The following is a 19,033-nucleotide window of genomic DNA, read 5'->3' on the forward strand; positions in this document are numbered from 1 at the left end:
CATCTGATTGGCAAGTTAGAAATAAGCAACGTAGTAAAAGTATTAATCTGTTGTGCCAAACTTTTGATGGTATGTTATGTTGCTTGATTTTGTATGCTTATGAAATGTGGTTCTATCAAAGCAAGTAGAAATCTTGTATTGGCCATTGCATTGAAAGGCCTGGGAAGGAGTGAGGTAGGTCACATTACCATTAGTTTCTGAACTCCCTACCAGCTCATGGAAGATATAATCCATGTACATAGCCGTGTGCTGATTCTATTTATAGTGTAAACAGCTATGTCTAAATCTCAGTTTTTCCTCTGTCCCTTCCTATCTGAGTTCATTTTTCATCTCTGTTCTCAGTTCAGTTTGCCTTCTGTTTGCCAGCTCAAGAGCTGGCAGCTTTGCCAAGCCTACTTTCCTGTTAAAACTTCTGCGGCTGCCTTCAGCAGCCACAGGAGAGGGGTGACCCATGCTTGTCATCCTTGCCTTCAGTTGTTTTTTCCTAGAAGAGTAGCTTACTCTGTGATTGCCAGAAGATGACCCAAATAGCTGGTATTTGAAGTCGTTGGGTTTTTTTGGGTTGTTTGTTTGTGTTTTTTTAATCTGCAGCTGGGTGTTTTACCATATCTGCAGAGAAAAATGCAACAGAAAATAGTAGCTCATACTCCTTTGCTAATAGACAAATTGAATGGCTGTAGTGGTAATTTAGGAGAGAGGGCTTAAAGATAAATGATTCAAAGCTGCTGCAATGTGTCAATCTCTTCTTTATGTTAGCTTCTAATTCAAATTTACAGATTCCCATTCTCTCTTAGACATGTGAACTACTGTGTTGTTTAATTTTTAAGCCCATAAGTAGTGGCTTGCTTTCTTCTTGCAGGTTCTCCAGTTGACAATGATTGCAATGATTTTTAATGAGGGAATCTTTCCAGGGGCTGATATTTCTCTCCAGCTTTTCTAGTTTCACAGTGTTAACTTGTGTGAAAACTTGGTTCTCTAGCCTTGCTTAATATATCATGGAGGATAACAGCATAAAGTTTTACTGGGATGAAAATTAGTATGGAAATACTTGGATTAGCTGTGTCCCAAAGAGTTTATTCTACCCCTTTCAGCTTCCTCTGTTTTGGGTAAGGCTGACAGGAGTTTCATTCTATTGATATTTTCTTTCTGTTGCAATTTTCTGTCTCTGCTTATGAAGAACTTGCAGGAGAAGAGTTATGAATCCAAGCCAAGTTGTACCATGTTAGCATGTTTAAGTCAGTAATCTTGACACTGCTCGCACAAGGTAGTACCAATACAGTCTTTTTTCCTTCAATTTGATTGTTATTTTGTACACCTTGTGAAAAATCTTACTGATGTGTGCTTAAACTGAAATGTATTTCCTCGGGACTGTTGTTTGTCAGGGATGAACAAATTCTTGAACTAGAAATACATCACAGATGGACCAAATAGGCACAGGTCAGATTTTATTTTAATTTTCTTTGGTTCTTCATTCCAGTGGTGTGTCTTCTTTTATTTTCTTTGAATAATCTGTCAGATGATCCATGCCAAAGACTTCCAGTGAAGTCTTTGTGACAGCATCTGATAAATTTTGGTAGGAAGTCATTGGTCTTGCATTTAGACATCTTGTTTTGCTCACTGAGATTTGCAGTTCCTTCAGCAAAGAGCAAAAGTGACATCTCCTTGACTGATGCAGCTTTCTTTAATCTGAGCTAAACATAAAGTTATTTTACATTAATAAATTAATACGACAGAACACACGTCCTCTCTCCGTTTTATGTTTGTGGCTTGGGGTCCCCCCCCCCCCCCTTAAGGAATTTTATGTTGTCATGTAACTGGTATTTTCCCCTTTTTCCTAACAGTTTGCTATAACTGCTTCCTTTTTTTTAAGGAACAATACCTAAACTTGCAGGTATCCAGCTGTGAGAGGAATGGAGAGGATAGAGGAAAAAGCTTCCGTCTGTTTACCTGCAAGTCTTCCTTCTTTATATATGGGTGAGGCTGTCATACTTTTGTGAAAGGAGGTCGAGGCTACTCCCAAATGAAATCATGTTTTCAGCTGCACTGGTGTGCTGTGCCTCCCAGGGTCGAGTGTCTTAGCTGCTGCCTCTTTACATAGTGAACAAAATCGTATGGACTATGGATTGTTCCCTCTGATGTTACCTTTGTGCATTTAATTGTTAGAGTAATGGCTGACACACTAAGGATGCAGATGCTTAGCAAAAAATCTATGGTTTCAATTAATTCTTCTGTTAACAACTTAATGTTGCTCGTTTGGGCTGGTGGCCTAAAGTTAATTTTCCAGAGTTAAACATTTGCGAGTGGAACAGCTGTATGTGCATGAGCAATCAGCAGCTTCTTAAGTGTGTGAGTACTTTGGTTTGATAGACACAAGTTGGGCAGATTGCAGAGTGGCGAGGGCGCTTTCATGCTTTCTTGATTACTCATGAATTCCAGAGGGTATCTTAGGACAGCACTCATGTGCTAGGCATGAGTGCTCGGACTAAAAGAGAATGCTGTTGGGTTAAAGAAGGTTAATATTAAAAGTGTTTGCAAGGGAATCCAGTGGGTGAACAAATCCAGTGTGTGACTTAAATATATTCTTTGCAGAAGTTAAGATTACTGAATGCTTAAAAATTGTAATGCCCAAGAAGCACAAAAGGGGAGACCTCCTTGTCTATTAAGAAAATGCAAGTAATGCCTTGAGTTGAATTCATCAATTACTTTTATGGGAGAACTGATGAGACAGGTGTCTCTGTTTTGGAGAGCTAACAACTTTATTGTTCTTAGTCTAAAATGTTAAGGAATCTTGGACATTCTGGTCTCAAACGCCTGGCTCTCTTGAGTGCCATTAACAGTGTTTAAAAAAAAAAAAAAAAGCTGCAACCCCAAAATTTTCTCTCTGCTTAGCATATGTGTATTTGCTTGCTTATTTATACTGTGAAATGTTAAAACAACAACAAAAGTATGTGACTTCATTGTTTACCTGGGTCACGTTTTTGTCCTTTTCACGTGGGTAATCTTGCGGTACATGGCAGTTTGACACAAACTCACTTGATATTGTTTCACAAAGCAATATATTTCCCATGTCCTGTAAATTGTTAAGTTTTGTGACTTTCCTTATCATAGTTCAATTGGGGAGAGGGAATTGTCATACTAACTGGCAAAAGCAATGTATATTATGCTACACCGGCCGATTCGCGAACGTTTGCTTTCCAATTTGCCGCTGAGTCATTCTTACTGTTATAACAAATACATATTAGATAAGTTATCGCAGCAAAACTGTTTCTCGTCTCTTGCAGTTGATGATAGCAGAAGTTTCAGACTCAAAGTTTTTCAGACTTCAAGTCAAAAACAAAACATCTTTTAATGTTTTTAATTTTTTAAAGCTTTTTTAAAATATTGACAGTATTTTATACTCACGTGATTGTGTGAAATGCTTCTGACATTGAATGTGGCTGCTCTTTATGTGAAGTTGATGACAACTGGTGTTTCCCCAGACTTTCCAAAAAGTGCTGCTGGTCCTCTTTTTCTTCAGCAATGTTGATGTTAAAGATTCCTTTCTTGGTTTCCCTTCAGCAAAGAGAACAAGTACTCATTTCAGTACCTTATAAAGGAAACTATAGCAATAGGATACAAATTTATGCTTCTTTAACTGCAAAATTATCTTTTTGAGGAACAGATGGCAACCAAGTGTGCCCTTGAAAAAAACCCTCTGTTGGCCAGAGAGACCTGGGAACTGTCCTAAACTTTTAACACTGGGTTTTTTAGCTCAGTGACAGATACTTATGTCGTTTACGTGCCTGAAGACCTTTTCATAATCTGAGTCTAACTCCTCGTGATTTCAGTGAGAATTGACATTGCTCTAGCTACTCAGTCTCAATGTTGTCCTCATTCTGCATGAGCTTTAGTAGCTGTTTCACACAGGTGTTGAGCAACAATTAATGTCAAGGTTTAATTTACCTGATACTTCTCAGCAAAACCCCTTAAATTAAAACTTCCCTGTTATTAGGAATGCTGTTACAGAATTGGACCTGGATCTGCTTTCAGCACTGTTGATGCTCCATGAGAGCTTGATAGGGTTTATGTGATACGTGGGACTTTTTTCAAGAGGGTTGGCTTTCAGGGAAACCAAATATCTTCCTCTTCCAGCCCAGCTTTGCTTTTGTTTTGTTCCTTTTTTTCTCCGTAAGAAAGGAAATTACAGAACCCTTATTACGTTATTTGGTATCTTTAACTCACTGTTTTGATTTTTGTGGGTTTATCTTCCTGCAGCAAAACTGATAAGTAAAGACTTTGCCAAATATTAGGTCACGTTACTTGATACATGTATTAAGTTTACATAATGTGAGACCTGTCATGATGACTACACTATGATTCCAGTGAAGGTATTGAGAAGCTTAAGTGCCTAATCTCAAAATTACAAGTATATTTGAGTTTTGTAGTTTTGAGTACTTTTCATGCAGTGTAGTCACTTCCATCTCATGTGAATGAAGTTTGGCTTAATTTTTAGGTTTTTTTATAACCACGGTGCTACTGTTTGGCAAATACTATGTTCTGATTTCTGCCTAAAAGGAGCTACCAAAAAATTGCTTCTTCCCGCAGTAGAGTACATATGGAAATAAAGATTTTAAAATGTTTGCTGCTACAGCGAAATCTGTTCTGCTTACATGTGATATGTTTACTGATTGAACTGCAAGTACTTTAAACTATTTCTCAGCCTGCTCAAAGCACAGTTTCTTGCAAGTAATGCAAACTGTGGAAAGCTGTATTTGTTAACATTTAAAAAAGGGGAGGAAAAGTTAAAATTATCAGCATAAAGCAAAAAATGCACTGAAACAGTTGATTTGAAATACTTTTAATCTGATGGGTTACATTTTCACAGTTAACACTTCATTGGGAAAACTATTTTTGATATTTTACGTAACAGAGGTGAAAGAGTTTGCAATCCAGAGGTCTGACTTTAAATTCTGACTTAACCAGGCTAAATCTAGACAGGAATGATTGCGTTTAAAAGTTTTTAGGGTTTTTTTAGACAGCAGACATTCATTGAGGTTTGTGGTCTATTGGATTGTTGGTAGAAACTCACTTTTTTTGCTTTTCTTTTAAATTCATGTTACGACTTTTTGCAGATAGGATATTGTCACTGCAGACATCTGAGTGCTGTGGTGGCAGTGGATGACTTGGTCTGGAAAACTTTGTTCTGATCTCTTTCAAAAACCTGAAATGATTACTATTTCCAGCAAATGCATAATGATACGGGGATGTGCCGTACAACAAATGGGCCATGTGAACTGATAGCTAATCAAGCTAATCAGGCCATCTGTTAGCAAGGTGGCCAGTTTGTTTCACACGCACATCCGCATGTCTGAAGACTCAGAAACCAAACCACCTTCTAGGGGTCTTTCAAGTCAGCTGAGCTAAGTGCAGCATGGGAAGTTAAATACACTACTGTACTGGGAATCGTTTGATGTCAGAAGGTTATTGCAGATTACTGTCGGTGTCTGTTTTCAATTTCTCACTTCTTGACTAAAAAGGATGTTTTTGTTATACATGTAGGCTTGTTTCAACAAAGGTTCAAAGACCTCCTATGTACAGGACAAAATGCAAGCCCAAGAATGCACTTGGGGTGATTAAGGTGGGCTAATGGTCTTGTCTAAAAAGTCTCCTAAAAATAAAGTTTGACGCTACTTCTTGAGGAGAAATTCTTTGCACTAGAAACACAGAATAAAAAAAGACAAAAAGATAGCTGTCTGTGAACTTGAGTCTGGAAAACAAGTCCTTATCACAAGGAGAAGCGTATGCTACTTAATTATACACAAGACTTTTCTCCTCTTTTGTATTTCATTCAAGGGAGGGAAGTCTGAAGGATTAGTCACAACATGGGAGCAGCCCCACCTTCCATACCTTAATGAACAGTGTTCCTCTCAATGTGTTTCATGCCTTTGTTGTAGACATCTGTTTGTGTTCAAAACCAGTTTTTAACTAGAAAAAAACCACAGATAAAATTTTTCCCCCATTATTTCTAACTTATTTTTTCTGTTGCTTATGTATGAATTACTTAGGAATTAATACAGATAAAATGTAGACTTTTTTCCCCCCACACAGATAAAATTGATTATCGTGTTTGATTCTTTGACTCTAGGCTATGGTGGCTTGTTATCCAGGCAATGGAACAGGATACGTGCGCCATGTTGATAATCCAAATGGAGATGGAAGATGTGTTACGTGTATATATTATCTTAATAAAGACTGGGATGCCAAGGTATGCAATAATTTCTTTCTATAACTTTTTTTTACATACACTTGCTAATGCACCTTCGCTACATCTCTTTGTTCATGTCCTTATTTCTGTGCCTTAGTTGTGTTCTTACATTGTTAACTGTGGGTATCCATTGCCCCCCTGGTTCTGCTGTTTGTGAGAGCAGATAGAGATGAGGCATTTATTTTCAAGGTTTTGAATGATGCCAGCAGGACCTCCTTGACAGTGAGATTGAAGGAAGGTTGTGTGTTTTTCATGTGTGTTTCTCAATTATACGTGTAAGTATCTGCTAGTATCCAAATTTCATAAATATCTAATTATGCAACTTATTGTACATTATTTGTATGGTAAACCCCCCCCCATACACACGCACAAAGTAAATAAAGAATATTTGAAAGGTAATGGCTCTTAGTTTATTTCTCCTTATGTTCCTGTTGAATCTTGAGTTTACTGTTTGTGCAACTAGATTACTTAATTGAGTATGCTTATAAAAAGAAGGATGCTGTAGCTTGAGAGCAGTTTCAGATAAGCCAAGTGTTATGGTTATTGCTATATCAGTATAGTTCAAAGCAGCACAAGTCTTTGTATCATTGTAGATAGAGGGTGTAGGATAAGGATTTGTAACACAGTTCAAGTGGTCTAAGAATTTGCTACCAGTGACTCGAAACTCTCCATAGATGTAGTGACTATGATAAAGTAACTTTTTAATAAGGATTTTCCTAGTGATTCAGTAGAATTGGGTAGATTTGAAGAATGGACGTAGCTAACTGGCTGTATTGAAAGCAGGAGAAAGTAATGCAAAGATAGCTTTGTTTATTCCTTGATTGCTGTGCAGTTAGCTATGGAGAAGTTTATTCTCATTGTATATGAAAAAAAGATAGAACTACCGATATTTGTATCATACTTAGGAAGTAGCATGTGGAAGAGCACGTAAGCAGTTGGTTTCTGTGAATTGGGTGCACCAGATATGGATAACACAGGCTGGAGCTGAGAGTTTTTCTTTTTCTTTTTCTCCCTCCCCCCCCCCCCTTTTTTTTTGAGTGCTGTCCATTTCTTAGAAGAGCCGGATGAGACAATGAGACTGATAACATACTCGCATAAAACTGGTAGATCGGAAAGCTGAGTCAGAAATGGATGCAATTGAAGCTTTCTGTTTCTGACTTGCTCTTTGAAATGTCAAATTTGATCCTTCAATTAGAAAATAAATTACTAGCCTTTTTTTTGCCATGATAGCATCTTTGCATATAAGTGCACTGGTTGGACTGAACATCTTAAAATGCAGCTTTGGGGCATTTTTAGTTGATTTACGGTTTCTCTCCTGGAAGAAAATGAATACATACCAGAGTGTAGAAGTCAAGCAAATTGCATTTTCACAATAACTGTGGAAAGTTTACTAGCTGGATATTTAATTTATGAACAAAGGTATTTCATTTCCTGCAAAATCTATTTTAAATTACAAATTAATATATTACCAAGTATATTGGCTAGCAAAGAAAGAAGCTCAAACTTTCTTTAGGAGAACAAATTGATCTAAATTGTTACTTCTTGTTCACGGATTTAGATCACAATTAAAAAACAGTCATTTATGTCAGTTTACCTTGTTAGTACTTGCACTGTTATGACTTTCCCATGAAGGCCTATGGTGGCTATCTATAGTTAGATTTAACAACATCAGTACCATCAGTAGGAAGAAGTTAATGTGACTGGAAAATAATTAACCCCACCTAATTGTACTGTTTTCTAGGTGTGCATAGGTAGGTCCAACTGTTTTTCAAAGCCTGGAAGAGATCTAAATTGACCAGGAGTAATACAGATTCAAGCTTTAGTTTGAAGTTTCCTAGTCTTTCCTCATTTTAATTACAGAAACATGACATAAACTTGTGCTGCTGTTAAATGAAACAGTCTCTTCAATGGGAAAGGATGAAACTCCGATGTGAAATACAGTTTCTCTCATGTGTATTGGCATATTTTTAGCCACCTGTGTAATATCAGTCAGTCTTGTCCATTTTTTGCAAGTAGGTAATGCAGCTAAAACCCAACCAATCTAAAACCACAGCTTTTTGCTTAAACATGAATGGAGGTTTAGTATTTGCAAGCATTCTGAAATTACTCAGTGAAAAATGTGTAAAATGTTTTGTTAAATGAAATGTATCAACAGAAAAGCCATAGATTCAGAATTTCTGTAGCATCTGGTAAAGGCTTTTATTTCAGTTCCAAGTGTCTGAAATATTTTCAAATGTGATATTCAGTACTTCTAAATACTATGAGACATTGTTTTCAAGCACAAGTTTTAAATATTTAATTTGTAGGTAAGTGGAGGCATCCTTCGGATATTTCCAGAAGGTAAAGCCCAATTCGCTGATATTGAACCCAAATTCGATAGACTGCTATTCTTCTGGTCTGATCGCCGCAACCCTCATGAAGTACAGCCAGCATTTGCTACAAGGTAGGACTAATGGACTCTCTATATATTGCATGATGCCTCTTTTATCAAGAAATGAGCAAATCCTAATGAGAAATGAGTGACACTATGAATTATGACCTGATCCCAGGTCTTTCCGTGTACAGGTCCAGTTGCACTATGACGAGAAGGGGTTTTCTTCTGCTAATTGATTAGGCTTCTGCTGTGCTCCTGAGTTTGTACTGATGTCTGATCTCTTATTTTGGAGAAAACATCCTCTTGGGTGGGTAGGAGGGAGGACTGGAAACACCAGAAGTTTCTGAGCATGTACTTGGCAGAACTGCTTAGGAGCACACAGAGCCATAAGCAGACCCCACCTTGGCCAAGGGGTGTTGTCTTCATTATTTCTCTTGTAATGGCTTTACACTCTCCTCCCTTCCCTTCGTCCTTAGCACCTTACTGTGTTACTGGAAGATTGACTAGGTACTTCAGTTTTATGTCCCCTCTTGTTGGGAGGGAGTTGTTAGAAAAATAGTAATTTTCAAACTAAGCCACCACATTCTAGTTTGGGAGTTGGGAGAGGGCTGTGGGGCAGAAACGACCATTGACACACAAATCTTTTCTTTCTCTGGAGTATTAGAGGAGTTGCTCCCAGTCTGAGTCACAGGGGGAACTTGATATCTCCTTTGTCCCTCAGTGAAGGGCAGTGGCTGATGCTAAAGGTACCTGCATTCACTGCCCTCACATCTTGAGTGGCGTTTCCAGATAGCGTTAACAGGTAAATCATTGGAGTTGTTGATCCAGACTTCCTGTTGCCCGTGTTGTAACACATTTGGATGGCCAGAGCACTGAACATTGGAGCTGTGAGATAACACAAGTACCTTTGCAAGAAGTAACTTGAAACTGCCATCAGCATGTCCTCTTGTAGCCTTTCGGGAGGCTGTACCGCTCTCCCCTCCCCCTTTGTGCTCTGAGCAGTCAGAGGGTGAAATGCCATTTACTAAAGCTCCTTCACGTCTTTTCTCAATAGCTGGCATTTCATATTTAAATCCTCTATGGGCAGTGGAAAAGCAAAGGAGCTGTGTAAGAAGGGGTAGTTAATTTTTGCTTATGGCAAATGTCCAAAAAAAGAGGTTCTTGCAGTGTGACTCAGTGATGGACTTGACCCATTACACTATGTCGTGGTTTAACCCCAGCCAGCAGCTCAGCACCACGCAGCCGCTCCCTCACTCCCCGCGCCCCGCTCCCGGTGGGATGGGGAGGAGAATCGGGAAAGAAGGTAAAACTTGTGGGTTAAGATAAGAACTACAGTAAAATATAATACTATCAACAATAATAATAATAATGAAATATAATAATAATAGTAATGAAAAGTAATATAACAAAAAAAAAAAAGAAGAAAGAGGAAAAAAAAGAAGAAAAAAAAACCCCCAGTGATGCACAATGCAGTTGCTCACCACCTGCTGACTGATGCCCGAGCAGCGATCCGCCCCTCCCAGCCAACTCCCCACCGTTTATATACTGGGCATGATGTTCTATGGTATGGAATACCCCTTTGGCTAGTTCGGGTCAGCTGTCCTGGCTATGCTCCCTCCCAGCTTCTTGCACACCTGCTTGCTGGCAGAGCATGGGAAACTGAAAAGTCCTTGGCTTAAGATAAGTGCTACTTAGCAACAACTAAAACATCAGCATGTTATCAACAGTATTCTCACACTAAATCCAAAACACAGCACTATACCAGCTACTAAGAAGAAAATTAACTCTATCCCAGCCAAAACCAGGACACCAAGTAAAGTAAAAGGTGAAGTCACAGGGCAAGGTGATACGGACAGAGACTATATTACAGATTCTGGGCAAGAACCATAATAGCAACTCATCAGGAAAAAGAAGTGTAAACTTATAGCATCAGTGTCACCCTTTCAATGACTGTTCAAACAATACCTACTAATAGAAAGAAAAACCTGCTTGCTTTGTGCTTTATAAAATCTTTCTTCTGTCAGACTGCAGAAGTATCATCTCATTTGGGTTGTGTTTTATGTCAAGTGCTTCACTGTTTTTTTTTTTTCTTCATAGTTCAGGAATTCTTTTTCCATCCGTTTCCCTAGGTACGCAATAACAGTGTGGTATTTTGATGCAGATGAAAGAGCACGAGCTAAAGTAAAATATCTAACAGGTAATCTCTTATTAAAATCCTCTGTGTTCTTTTTTTCTGGAAGAATAGCTAAGTAGTCCAGCCTCATCTCCTTAGCCCACCCTGTGCACAGAAAGGGGGAGAAAAACAGCATAACTCGGAGTCAGGTTTTACAGGGAAAGGTGACCCAGTGGCTGAGCTGCTAGACAGTGACTTGGGAAATCCAGGTCAGTGCCTTGTCCTGCTCACACTTCCTCTGAGACCTGAGGCTGCTCAGTATTTTTATATGGGGGATACAGCTTCTCCCTAGTCTTGTCTCCTTAATAGGTATGGAGGATAAATACACCAGAGACTGTGAGGCACTGCAGAACTGAGAGCCCAAATAGTTTTGATCTAATATAGTGATTCCACAAGTGAATACAACTTAACTTGACTAGAATCTCTATATTGGATAAACAAAAGCCTAAAATTAAAATCTGGAATCAAAGAATGGAGTTACTTCCTCCATTTCCAATTCCACATATCTAGCATCTGTTTTCCTTTTTTGGCTTCTCCCTCAAGAGGAAGTTGATCTAATTTTCCTGTTCAAATTAGCACTATAAGGAGAAATGGCCTAGGACTTCTGCCATGCTTGTAATTGCCATCACGATTTTGGGTTTGTTACAGTAGTTTAAAAATAAACCAAAATCAGGTGTACTGCAAGTGCACACATGCACAGGGCCAGTTTCTCCATGGTTTTGTCAAGAGCTCTGAAACCAATGATGTAGAAGACGTGTGCCAGTCATTTCCAAATGAGATTTCCATTCATTGCTGTTAGGTGTCTGAAGCTCATAAGTAGCCCCAGAGCTATCTAGCGGCTGCGAAAGCTGCAGTTTAGTTCAGTCCCCCTTTGTGCAGCCAGTGACTTTGTGCATTTCGGGAGCGGTGAGAGCAATGCAGCTCCTGCCTGGCTTGCGAAGAAATGCAGGGAGTCCTTTAGCTCCGGCTGGGCAGGCTGTCCTGCTGCTCGGTGGTGCATGCCCGGCGAGGCACGGTGACTTCCCAGGCGGTCAGGAATGCCGGGTAACGCCCGCCTGGTCTCCGCAGGAAGCCTGTCTGTCTGTAAGCCGGGTTTCGTGTCACACACGTGTGACCACGCAGCTCCTGGAGCCAGCCTTGCCGGATCAGAGCTGTTCTGGTTGTCTCCGCGCAGCTTCGGCTGCTGCCCTTTCAGAGAGAGTGCAGGGAAGTGGTTCGGGTGGGTTTGTATCTGCAGGGAAGGTGCTCCCTCCCGGCCCCCCTCCCTCTCAAGGGTCCCCCTAAACTGCAGGCCCTTAAGGAAGAAAGGCTGGGTTGGAGGGGTTGTTTAAATTTCAGTATTGGTTTGCCCTGTAATTGATTTATATTATCATATTGTTGTGATTTCAGTTTTCGTTTGCAATTAAAATTGCATTCTTTGCTCTGTATCTGCAGCAAGAATTGTGTGAGATGCTTTTTCTTTTCTACTGACAATAAAATATAAAATTATAGAATAAAATGTCATAAAATAGAAGACTATGCATTTTTGGCTTAGTGTCAGTCTAACTAAAGCCAGGTAGAATATGTGTGAATTTTTCTTAAGTATGGGATGCTGTGTCTGTTAATGTTTTGATAGTCAAACTTTTATTTGGGAGTACCTGAAGTTATCTAGGTCAATTTTTAGAAAAAAGGACAGAAGAGGTGTGGGTTGGTTGGTGGTTTTCTTCTGTTTATTTTTTAGCAGCAAGTCAAATGGAATGTTGTATTTTAAAAATCCCTCAGAGTTTTTTTACAAAGGTAAATGCCCAGAAACTCCGGATATTCTGTTACACGATAATGGACAATATCCTCAGATTCTCAATTGGCCGTTCTTAAAGCTTACCTTTATAAAGGCTGAGATGATGAGCTTCAGAACTGCAAGTATTATGTGAAGTATCCCATTTTCTACTTGGGCAGCCAAATACGTGCCTGCTTTCAGAGATGATGAGTAACCACGGCTTGTTAACTCTACACAGCACAGGATACAGAGCATGTATACAAAAATATCTATCTTGCTAGATCATACGTACTAGACAATCTTCAAAGTACTCTCTTAAAATTAATCTGGAAAGTGATGTAACAGTTCTATAGTCTGTACTTTGATAAATACTGAAAAATAATACCTATTTCCTTTTCATATTTCTGCAGGTGAAAAAGGTGTGAGGGTTGAACTTAATAAACCTTCTGACTCAGTTGGGAAAGACGTTTTATAAGCCTTTGATTTAGCAAATCCCCTTGCTATTCTCCCTGATAAATCTTGATGCTATCTATTAACTTTTGAATGTGAATAACAAGATAAAGGAAAATCAACAACAAACCAACATTTTAATAAAGAAGCAAACAGTGTTTCAATGTTGCATCAAATAGAAGGTTCTTTGACTGCTGAAGCATTGTACTATGTGATTGTGACTCCAGGCCTGTGACTGCTTATGTGAAGAAGATAAGCAATCAGTAAGAAACAGCATATGCATCTGGACATAAATAAGTGCCCTACATAGAATTTGTCCATCCTTATATTTTGCCAGACCTGTCATCCAGCTGAATCCAATTCATCTCTCCCTTTTTTTATATGGTAAAAGTTTGAATTTTGGGTAATTTTTGTATGACCAGGTACAGTTTATCAAAATTGAGTCTTAAAAAAAAAAAAAGAAAAACTGAAAAAAAAAAAAAGAAAAAAAATTACAGTATTCTCCAAAATAACATGGATCTATTTTTGTAAAACTGTTCATACTGTTCTCCTCTGCCATGAAAGACCTAATTTAATGTGAGGGTTGCCAGTAACTGATTCACTTTAATTTTCTTTACACCTTAAGTCAGAAAAGGAGCACTTTAATTACCAGCTAAAAACCTGATTGTTTTATATCATATCTCACACTAATCTTAACTTTTAAAGATTGCTGCTGTATTGTTTTTTTGACTATGTCCTCTTGAACCTTATTAACAGACGCAAATCAGTATCTCGCTATTAGTAACATTCAGTTTGTGGTTTTTATGTTGAATCCACAGAGGGGAAGTTTCTGTCTCTTCTTTGTTTTTTGGTTTGTTTTTTTTTTGTTTTATTTTGGTTTTTTTTTAAGTGACTGGCACTAAGTGAACTTGACACTATCGGTTGCTGTCATTGGCTTTGGGGACCTGGTAAATACCATCAAGTTACAAGAATATACAAGGGCTTTCCTAGGCTATTAGAGGTACCCAGAACCTCCTTACGTACTTGACAGAAAATTTTGAGCTTTCTCCCTTTTCTAAAGAATACTTGCCACTCCCCTTTCCTTTGTATATAAGTTAATAGAATATCTAAAATTCACTTTTTTTTAATTTCCTTTTCAAATGTTGGTGTCCCATGCAGTCTGTAAGTTGACACCTTGATCTATTATATAGTATCAAGGAGATGGTCAGCACACTGAAGCTGAAGTGCATCACTGTAGGCTCCTTGTGCAATACATCTTTAGGTTTTCACTGTGCTGAAGGATTTCCCCAAGACGACACTGCCCTTTGATCAATACTGAGGTATATATTTAGTAAGAAAACATTTACTTTCTTTTACATTGTTTTCATTTTATCAAGGAGAGGGGACATCACAGAATAAAACTGAGATGTGCAGAAACTTTGATATTCTTATTTTTAAGAAATGGATGTTTTGGACACTGATACTTTTTTTTTCTTCTTCTTTCTTTTTTTTCCTGAGCTTCAAAAGCTTGAGAAAACAAAAGCAAACCTATAAAAGACAGCATTCATATTTACAGGAGTTTGGGGGTTGATCGGCTTACCCATTGCAGTTTTCTATCTGTCCCTTATTCCTTACTTAGCCAAAACAATGTGAGTGTACAGAAATATTTCTGTATATATTACAACTTGTGACAATTTTAGCATCTGTATAGTTTGTATTCAATTAGAGACCTTTTCTATGGAAAGCTCAGTAATTTTTTATTAAAAAGATTACTATTGTTCATGTAAAACATGAAAAAGCTAATTGTTTAGTAACAAACTGACAGAAGGGGGAAAAAATTCAGTATTGGTATATCATTTAGAAGAACTAACAGAAATCCCAGTTTTGTTTTGATTTCGCTTTTCCTTTTTTTAGTAAGTTCTTGCCCTTTACAGTTCTCTTCCTCTTTCCTCTTTTCTTCCCAGAAAAAAAGACAGGATACCTTTACTGTAAGTGCCTCTGCCAACCTGGCCAAGGAGTGCAAATCTTCATTACTGTCTGGTCTGCAGTGCATTTAGGCTACCAATGAAACAAGCAAAAAAGCCACCTCTTCTACTTCATCTTCTTTAGTACTACTTTAATGGAGGTTTGGTTGGTTTTGTTTTAGAAATGTAAGCATAAGCCTTTAAACTCATTTCGGTCCCTCTGTAATTCAAACTTCTGCAGTTACACGGCGTATCAAATTCTAATCACACTGTAGGTTTGTGCTTGCCAGACAGGTTTAAAAAGTGCTTAATTTTTCACTCCATGTAAGTCATTACAATAGGGTCAACAAATCAGGTCAGCCATTTCTTCCATGTCCTTTAGAAACTGTTCATTTCATGTCGGTTGAATATTCAGTCTTGAGCATCACCAAGCAGGTCCTTGTTTTAAAACTATTTTTTAAACTGTCTTATGATCTGTATGTGTCTAGTCCTGGTTAAAGATAAAGCTTCATAATGTTATTTTTATTCATGATGTTAGCTGGCTGTGAAATATGAGACCTTTATCTATAGCAGGCGAAGAAATTCAGGATTCATTTACAGGTTGCCTATAAAGTTGTGTAATTTGAAAAGCAGTGTTCATTATGAAAGAGCTCTCAAGTTGCTTGTAAAGCTAATCTAATTAAAAAAGATGATGTATAAAGGTTCTTGAAAACTATGTGGTTATTTGTAATCTTTGTAACTTTTAAAACTACTCCATAGCAAGTAATTTATAAATGCCCCCTGATAAAGGGGGCATGTGGATTTTTGGTGGGTTTTTGGGGGTGTTTTGTTTTGTTGTGGGATGTTGTGGGGTTTTTTTAGTGATTTTGGGTTTGGTGGTTGTTGGGGTTTTTGTTGGTTTTTTTTGTTTTTTTTTTTAAATCAGAGCTATTTCTGCTCTGGGGAAGGATCTGAGGGGTGGTTTTTTGTTTTGGTTTTTTTTTTTGTTTGGTTGGTTTTTTTTGTTTGTTTTTTTTTTTTTTTAGAATGCCTACAGCTGCCTGGGTGTGGTGATCGTTTTCTTGATGATTTTCTCCCTCAAAAACAGCACCAAGTTTAGATTGGCTGGAGAGTGATGGTGGGACATAGAGGCAGCTCTAGTTTTTTCACCACTTTGACAGGTATGTGAGGTGCAAAATGAAAGCCCTCTTCAAACAGGATTTGTAAGGTTTAATGGGAGCTCTTCAGTTTTATTTGGCTCCCAATGAATTACGAGCCCTTTGAAGATGGCAGAAGAATGGTAGAGTCTACAGATGCCAACCCATACAAGATGCCACACAATTTCCCTAAGCTTTTTGATGAGCTTCATAATGACTGGATGGTAATCAAGGAAACATGTGGCTGGCTGTGCTTCTGCCGCTGCTGTAACTCTTGTGAAGCCCTCCTGCGTGTGCTTGTCTGTCTTGTGCTGCTTCAGGAAGAGTTACCTGGATCTCGGGATGAGTCTGCCAGCCTTAGTGCACCTTTCATGGCACTTGGGTACCTGTTGCGCTCAGTTCTGCTCTAAGGTGATGGTTCTTGCCAGTGTGTTAGGCTGAAACCTAAGTGCAGCAGCACTGAGCTGATCCCGAAGTGCTTTGAGGCTTTTTCCGTGCTTCCGTGCTGTATAACTTCTTACACGTTCTCTTGAAATAGCCTCTTCCCCATCCTTGTTTTACATTGAACAAGGAAGAAGCCTTTCTAGCACTTGCAACCATCCTGTGTAGACCTGATTTTTTTAAATTGTCACATTGTTGAGCACAATATGCAGGGGGATCGTGTTGCATAGTAAAGTCAAACACTGCACCAGGGAAAGATGAAGTCTCTCTTGGGTGTTTCTGAAAAGAAGGATGCTTGCAAACCTGAGAGGAAGCTAGCTGACAGCCTGTATCTTATGTAAAACATCTGGCTGTGCTGACCACTTTAAGGTCAGGAGTGGAAAGATCACACCTCTAAGTCATACCGATAAGTATAATCAGACTGGAAAGTACCATCTTTGTGCTTGCTGAATGCTTTGAAGAAGAGGAGAGAGTGCAAAGTGACAATAGCAAACTCAAAGTCTCAAAACCCCAGATGTCTAGTGGAAGTCTAGCGCGTGTACCTTGCCTGCAGGCAGGCAGATATGCAGATAGCTGCGTGCACTTGCAAATACATAGTGGGAATTTATGAGTACTGAGCAGCAAAGACTTCGAAGAAATTTGTGGGACTTAACTGGATTTGGATCTCATCTGCTTTTGGGGGGGGGAGGGGGTGGGTATGGATCTGTAGAAACTTGGGTCTCCCATTGTCAGCTTTCATATAAAATACTCATTTAGCTTTTTTTGCGGGTGTAAAGTAAAGCTTGAATGTAAGTAATTACTGCAGATGCTTTGAAGTCTGTTTGTGCTATTGTACTGCTGCGGGAGCTGTGTTCACTCTGGACTGTCTGCTGAATCTGAGTTTCCTGACCCTGTCTGGTGGGGGTGGATAGCAGCTGACAGAAGCAGGTTCAAGGTCCTCTGTCCTACCAGACAAAACTAGTTCAGAGAATTCACTCTGTTGACTTTTGCTACCACTTACTCAGTTCCATCAGGCTTTTCCCCATAGCTTTGAAGTTGAGTGAATATACAGCACATTCATCCCTTTCCTGAAATAAGAAAAAAAAAAAAAAAAAGCCCATAGCTCCCAAATGGACAAGCCAGGTACTAAGAGTTGGCTCTAAAAGTGGAAGGGGCAGATGAGATGCAAATCACCAACCCATTGGGGATAGACTCAAGTCCTTAGCAGGACAAGGAGGAAGGAATGAGTGGAATAGAAATGGTAAAGTAGGATGGGAAGAGACTGATGCACGAGACCAAGATAAAACACGTGTGTGAGGTGAGTATGAGGAATATGGGACGTGCCAAGTAAAAATATGCTATAGGTATCTGCATTGGGGAGGAACGTGAAGTGTGAGGAGAAAGAATGCACAATGTGTTTGCTTCAGGAAAGACAGTTGTTGATGCATCCCATCCATCCTTTCTCTTCATGGATGTGTGTGGCAAAATAGCGTATTTTTATCTCTGAAGATGAGAGGTCCATAACTTTTTGCTTGAACTAGGAGTTAGTTTCCTTGTCTGTCAGTTGTAAGTTGTTGGACTTTGGGTTTTTTTTTCCCCCTCTTATTAAATGTGCAGCTCAGGATTAAACTTCTATTGGTAATAGCTTATGGGTTCTTCTGGAGAATTTACTATAATTGCCTTGTATATAACGTGGTGATAAATGCTGGAAAAGGTGACCAGCTCAGCCTATAAGCCCAGTACCAGCATCTTCACGTGGCTAAAAGTTTGCAGGGCATGCCTCACATCTGAGTGGGGAGGGATGCAAAAAACACAGATGGACTAACAACTTGCCAGCATCACACACAGCTGACTCACTGCTTCAGGGCAGCGTCTAAACTGGAAACCCACTATTTCTTTCAAATGCTGTTGGAGATGGGAAGTAAAATTTCATCTCTGGGTATTCACCATGTGGATCCAGTGCTCCTTGTGGGCCTGTCTGTGTGTCAGTGTGGTTTGCCAGGGTGGAACCAGTTCCTCTCCTGGGCTCGTTTCAAGAGCTGATGTGGTTCAATTTTGGTTTTGCTTTTAAATAAAAGATGAATCCAGAATAACTGAAATGCAGAGATTTGACTCCTACTCACAAACAGAAAGCCTAATACCTGAATATTGTATTGGGTTGTGAGCTGGTATTTCACTACCTAAAGAAAGCAAGGGTCAAACAAAAAGCTGAGCAAAAAAATGATCAGAACTATCTTAAGGCAAGTCACTTAGGTTCTAAGTGTATCTTGCTTACATTACTGTATGTAAGCAAGCTTTATGAAGCCATTAATAAAGATTGCGTTATAGCAGAGGACAAGATGGGAGTGAACGTGTCAAGAAAACCCAACAAACCACTAGCCAGCAACAAACTAAACACTACCACCCCTAACCCTGAAAAGTGCTATCTTGGCTGTTGGTGAGTGCGGTACCTTGGGTTACCAGAACTGAAAGATATTTCAGAAGAACTGTTTTTATTTGAGCACTTGGCAACATCTTTGGACATCAAGGAGAAAATA

The 19,033-nt window shown here is 39.0% G+C and overlaps 1 protein-coding gene across 4 annotated transcripts in view; it reads left to right on the forward strand.

Annotated features, from left to right (window-relative positions):
- Nucleotides 1-15,655, forward strand: part of EGLN1 (egl-9 family hypoxia inducible factor 1) — a 37,711-nt gene extending 22,056 nt beyond the window's left edge. For 2 of the 4 annotated variants that reach the window (XM_050893247.1, XM_050893249.1), the window contains 4 exons: nt 6,125-6,244; nt 8,551-8,687; nt 10,748-10,815; nt 12,958-15,655. In XM_050893247.1, the coding sequence (XP_050749204.1) occupies nt 6,125-6,244; nt 8,551-8,687; nt 10,748-10,815; nt 12,958-13,022 (390 nt within the window). In that variant the 3' untranslated portion in view covers nt 13,023-15,655. Of the gene's footprint in view, nt 1-6,124; nt 6,245-8,550; nt 8,688-10,715; nt 10,816-12,943 lie in introns of those variants that run through there. The other 2 variants (XM_050893248.1, XM_050893250.1) reach the window with 2 other exon arrangements.
- The last annotated feature ends 3,378 nt before the right edge of the window (nt 15,656-19,033 follow it).

The sequence above is a fragment of the Gymnogyps californianus genome, chromosome 3, assembly GCF_018139145.2.
Source record: "Gymnogyps californianus isolate 813 chromosome 3, ASM1813914v2, whole genome shotgun sequence".
Lineage (NCBI taxonomy): Eukaryota > Metazoa > Chordata > Aves > Accipitriformes > Cathartidae > Gymnogyps > Gymnogyps californianus.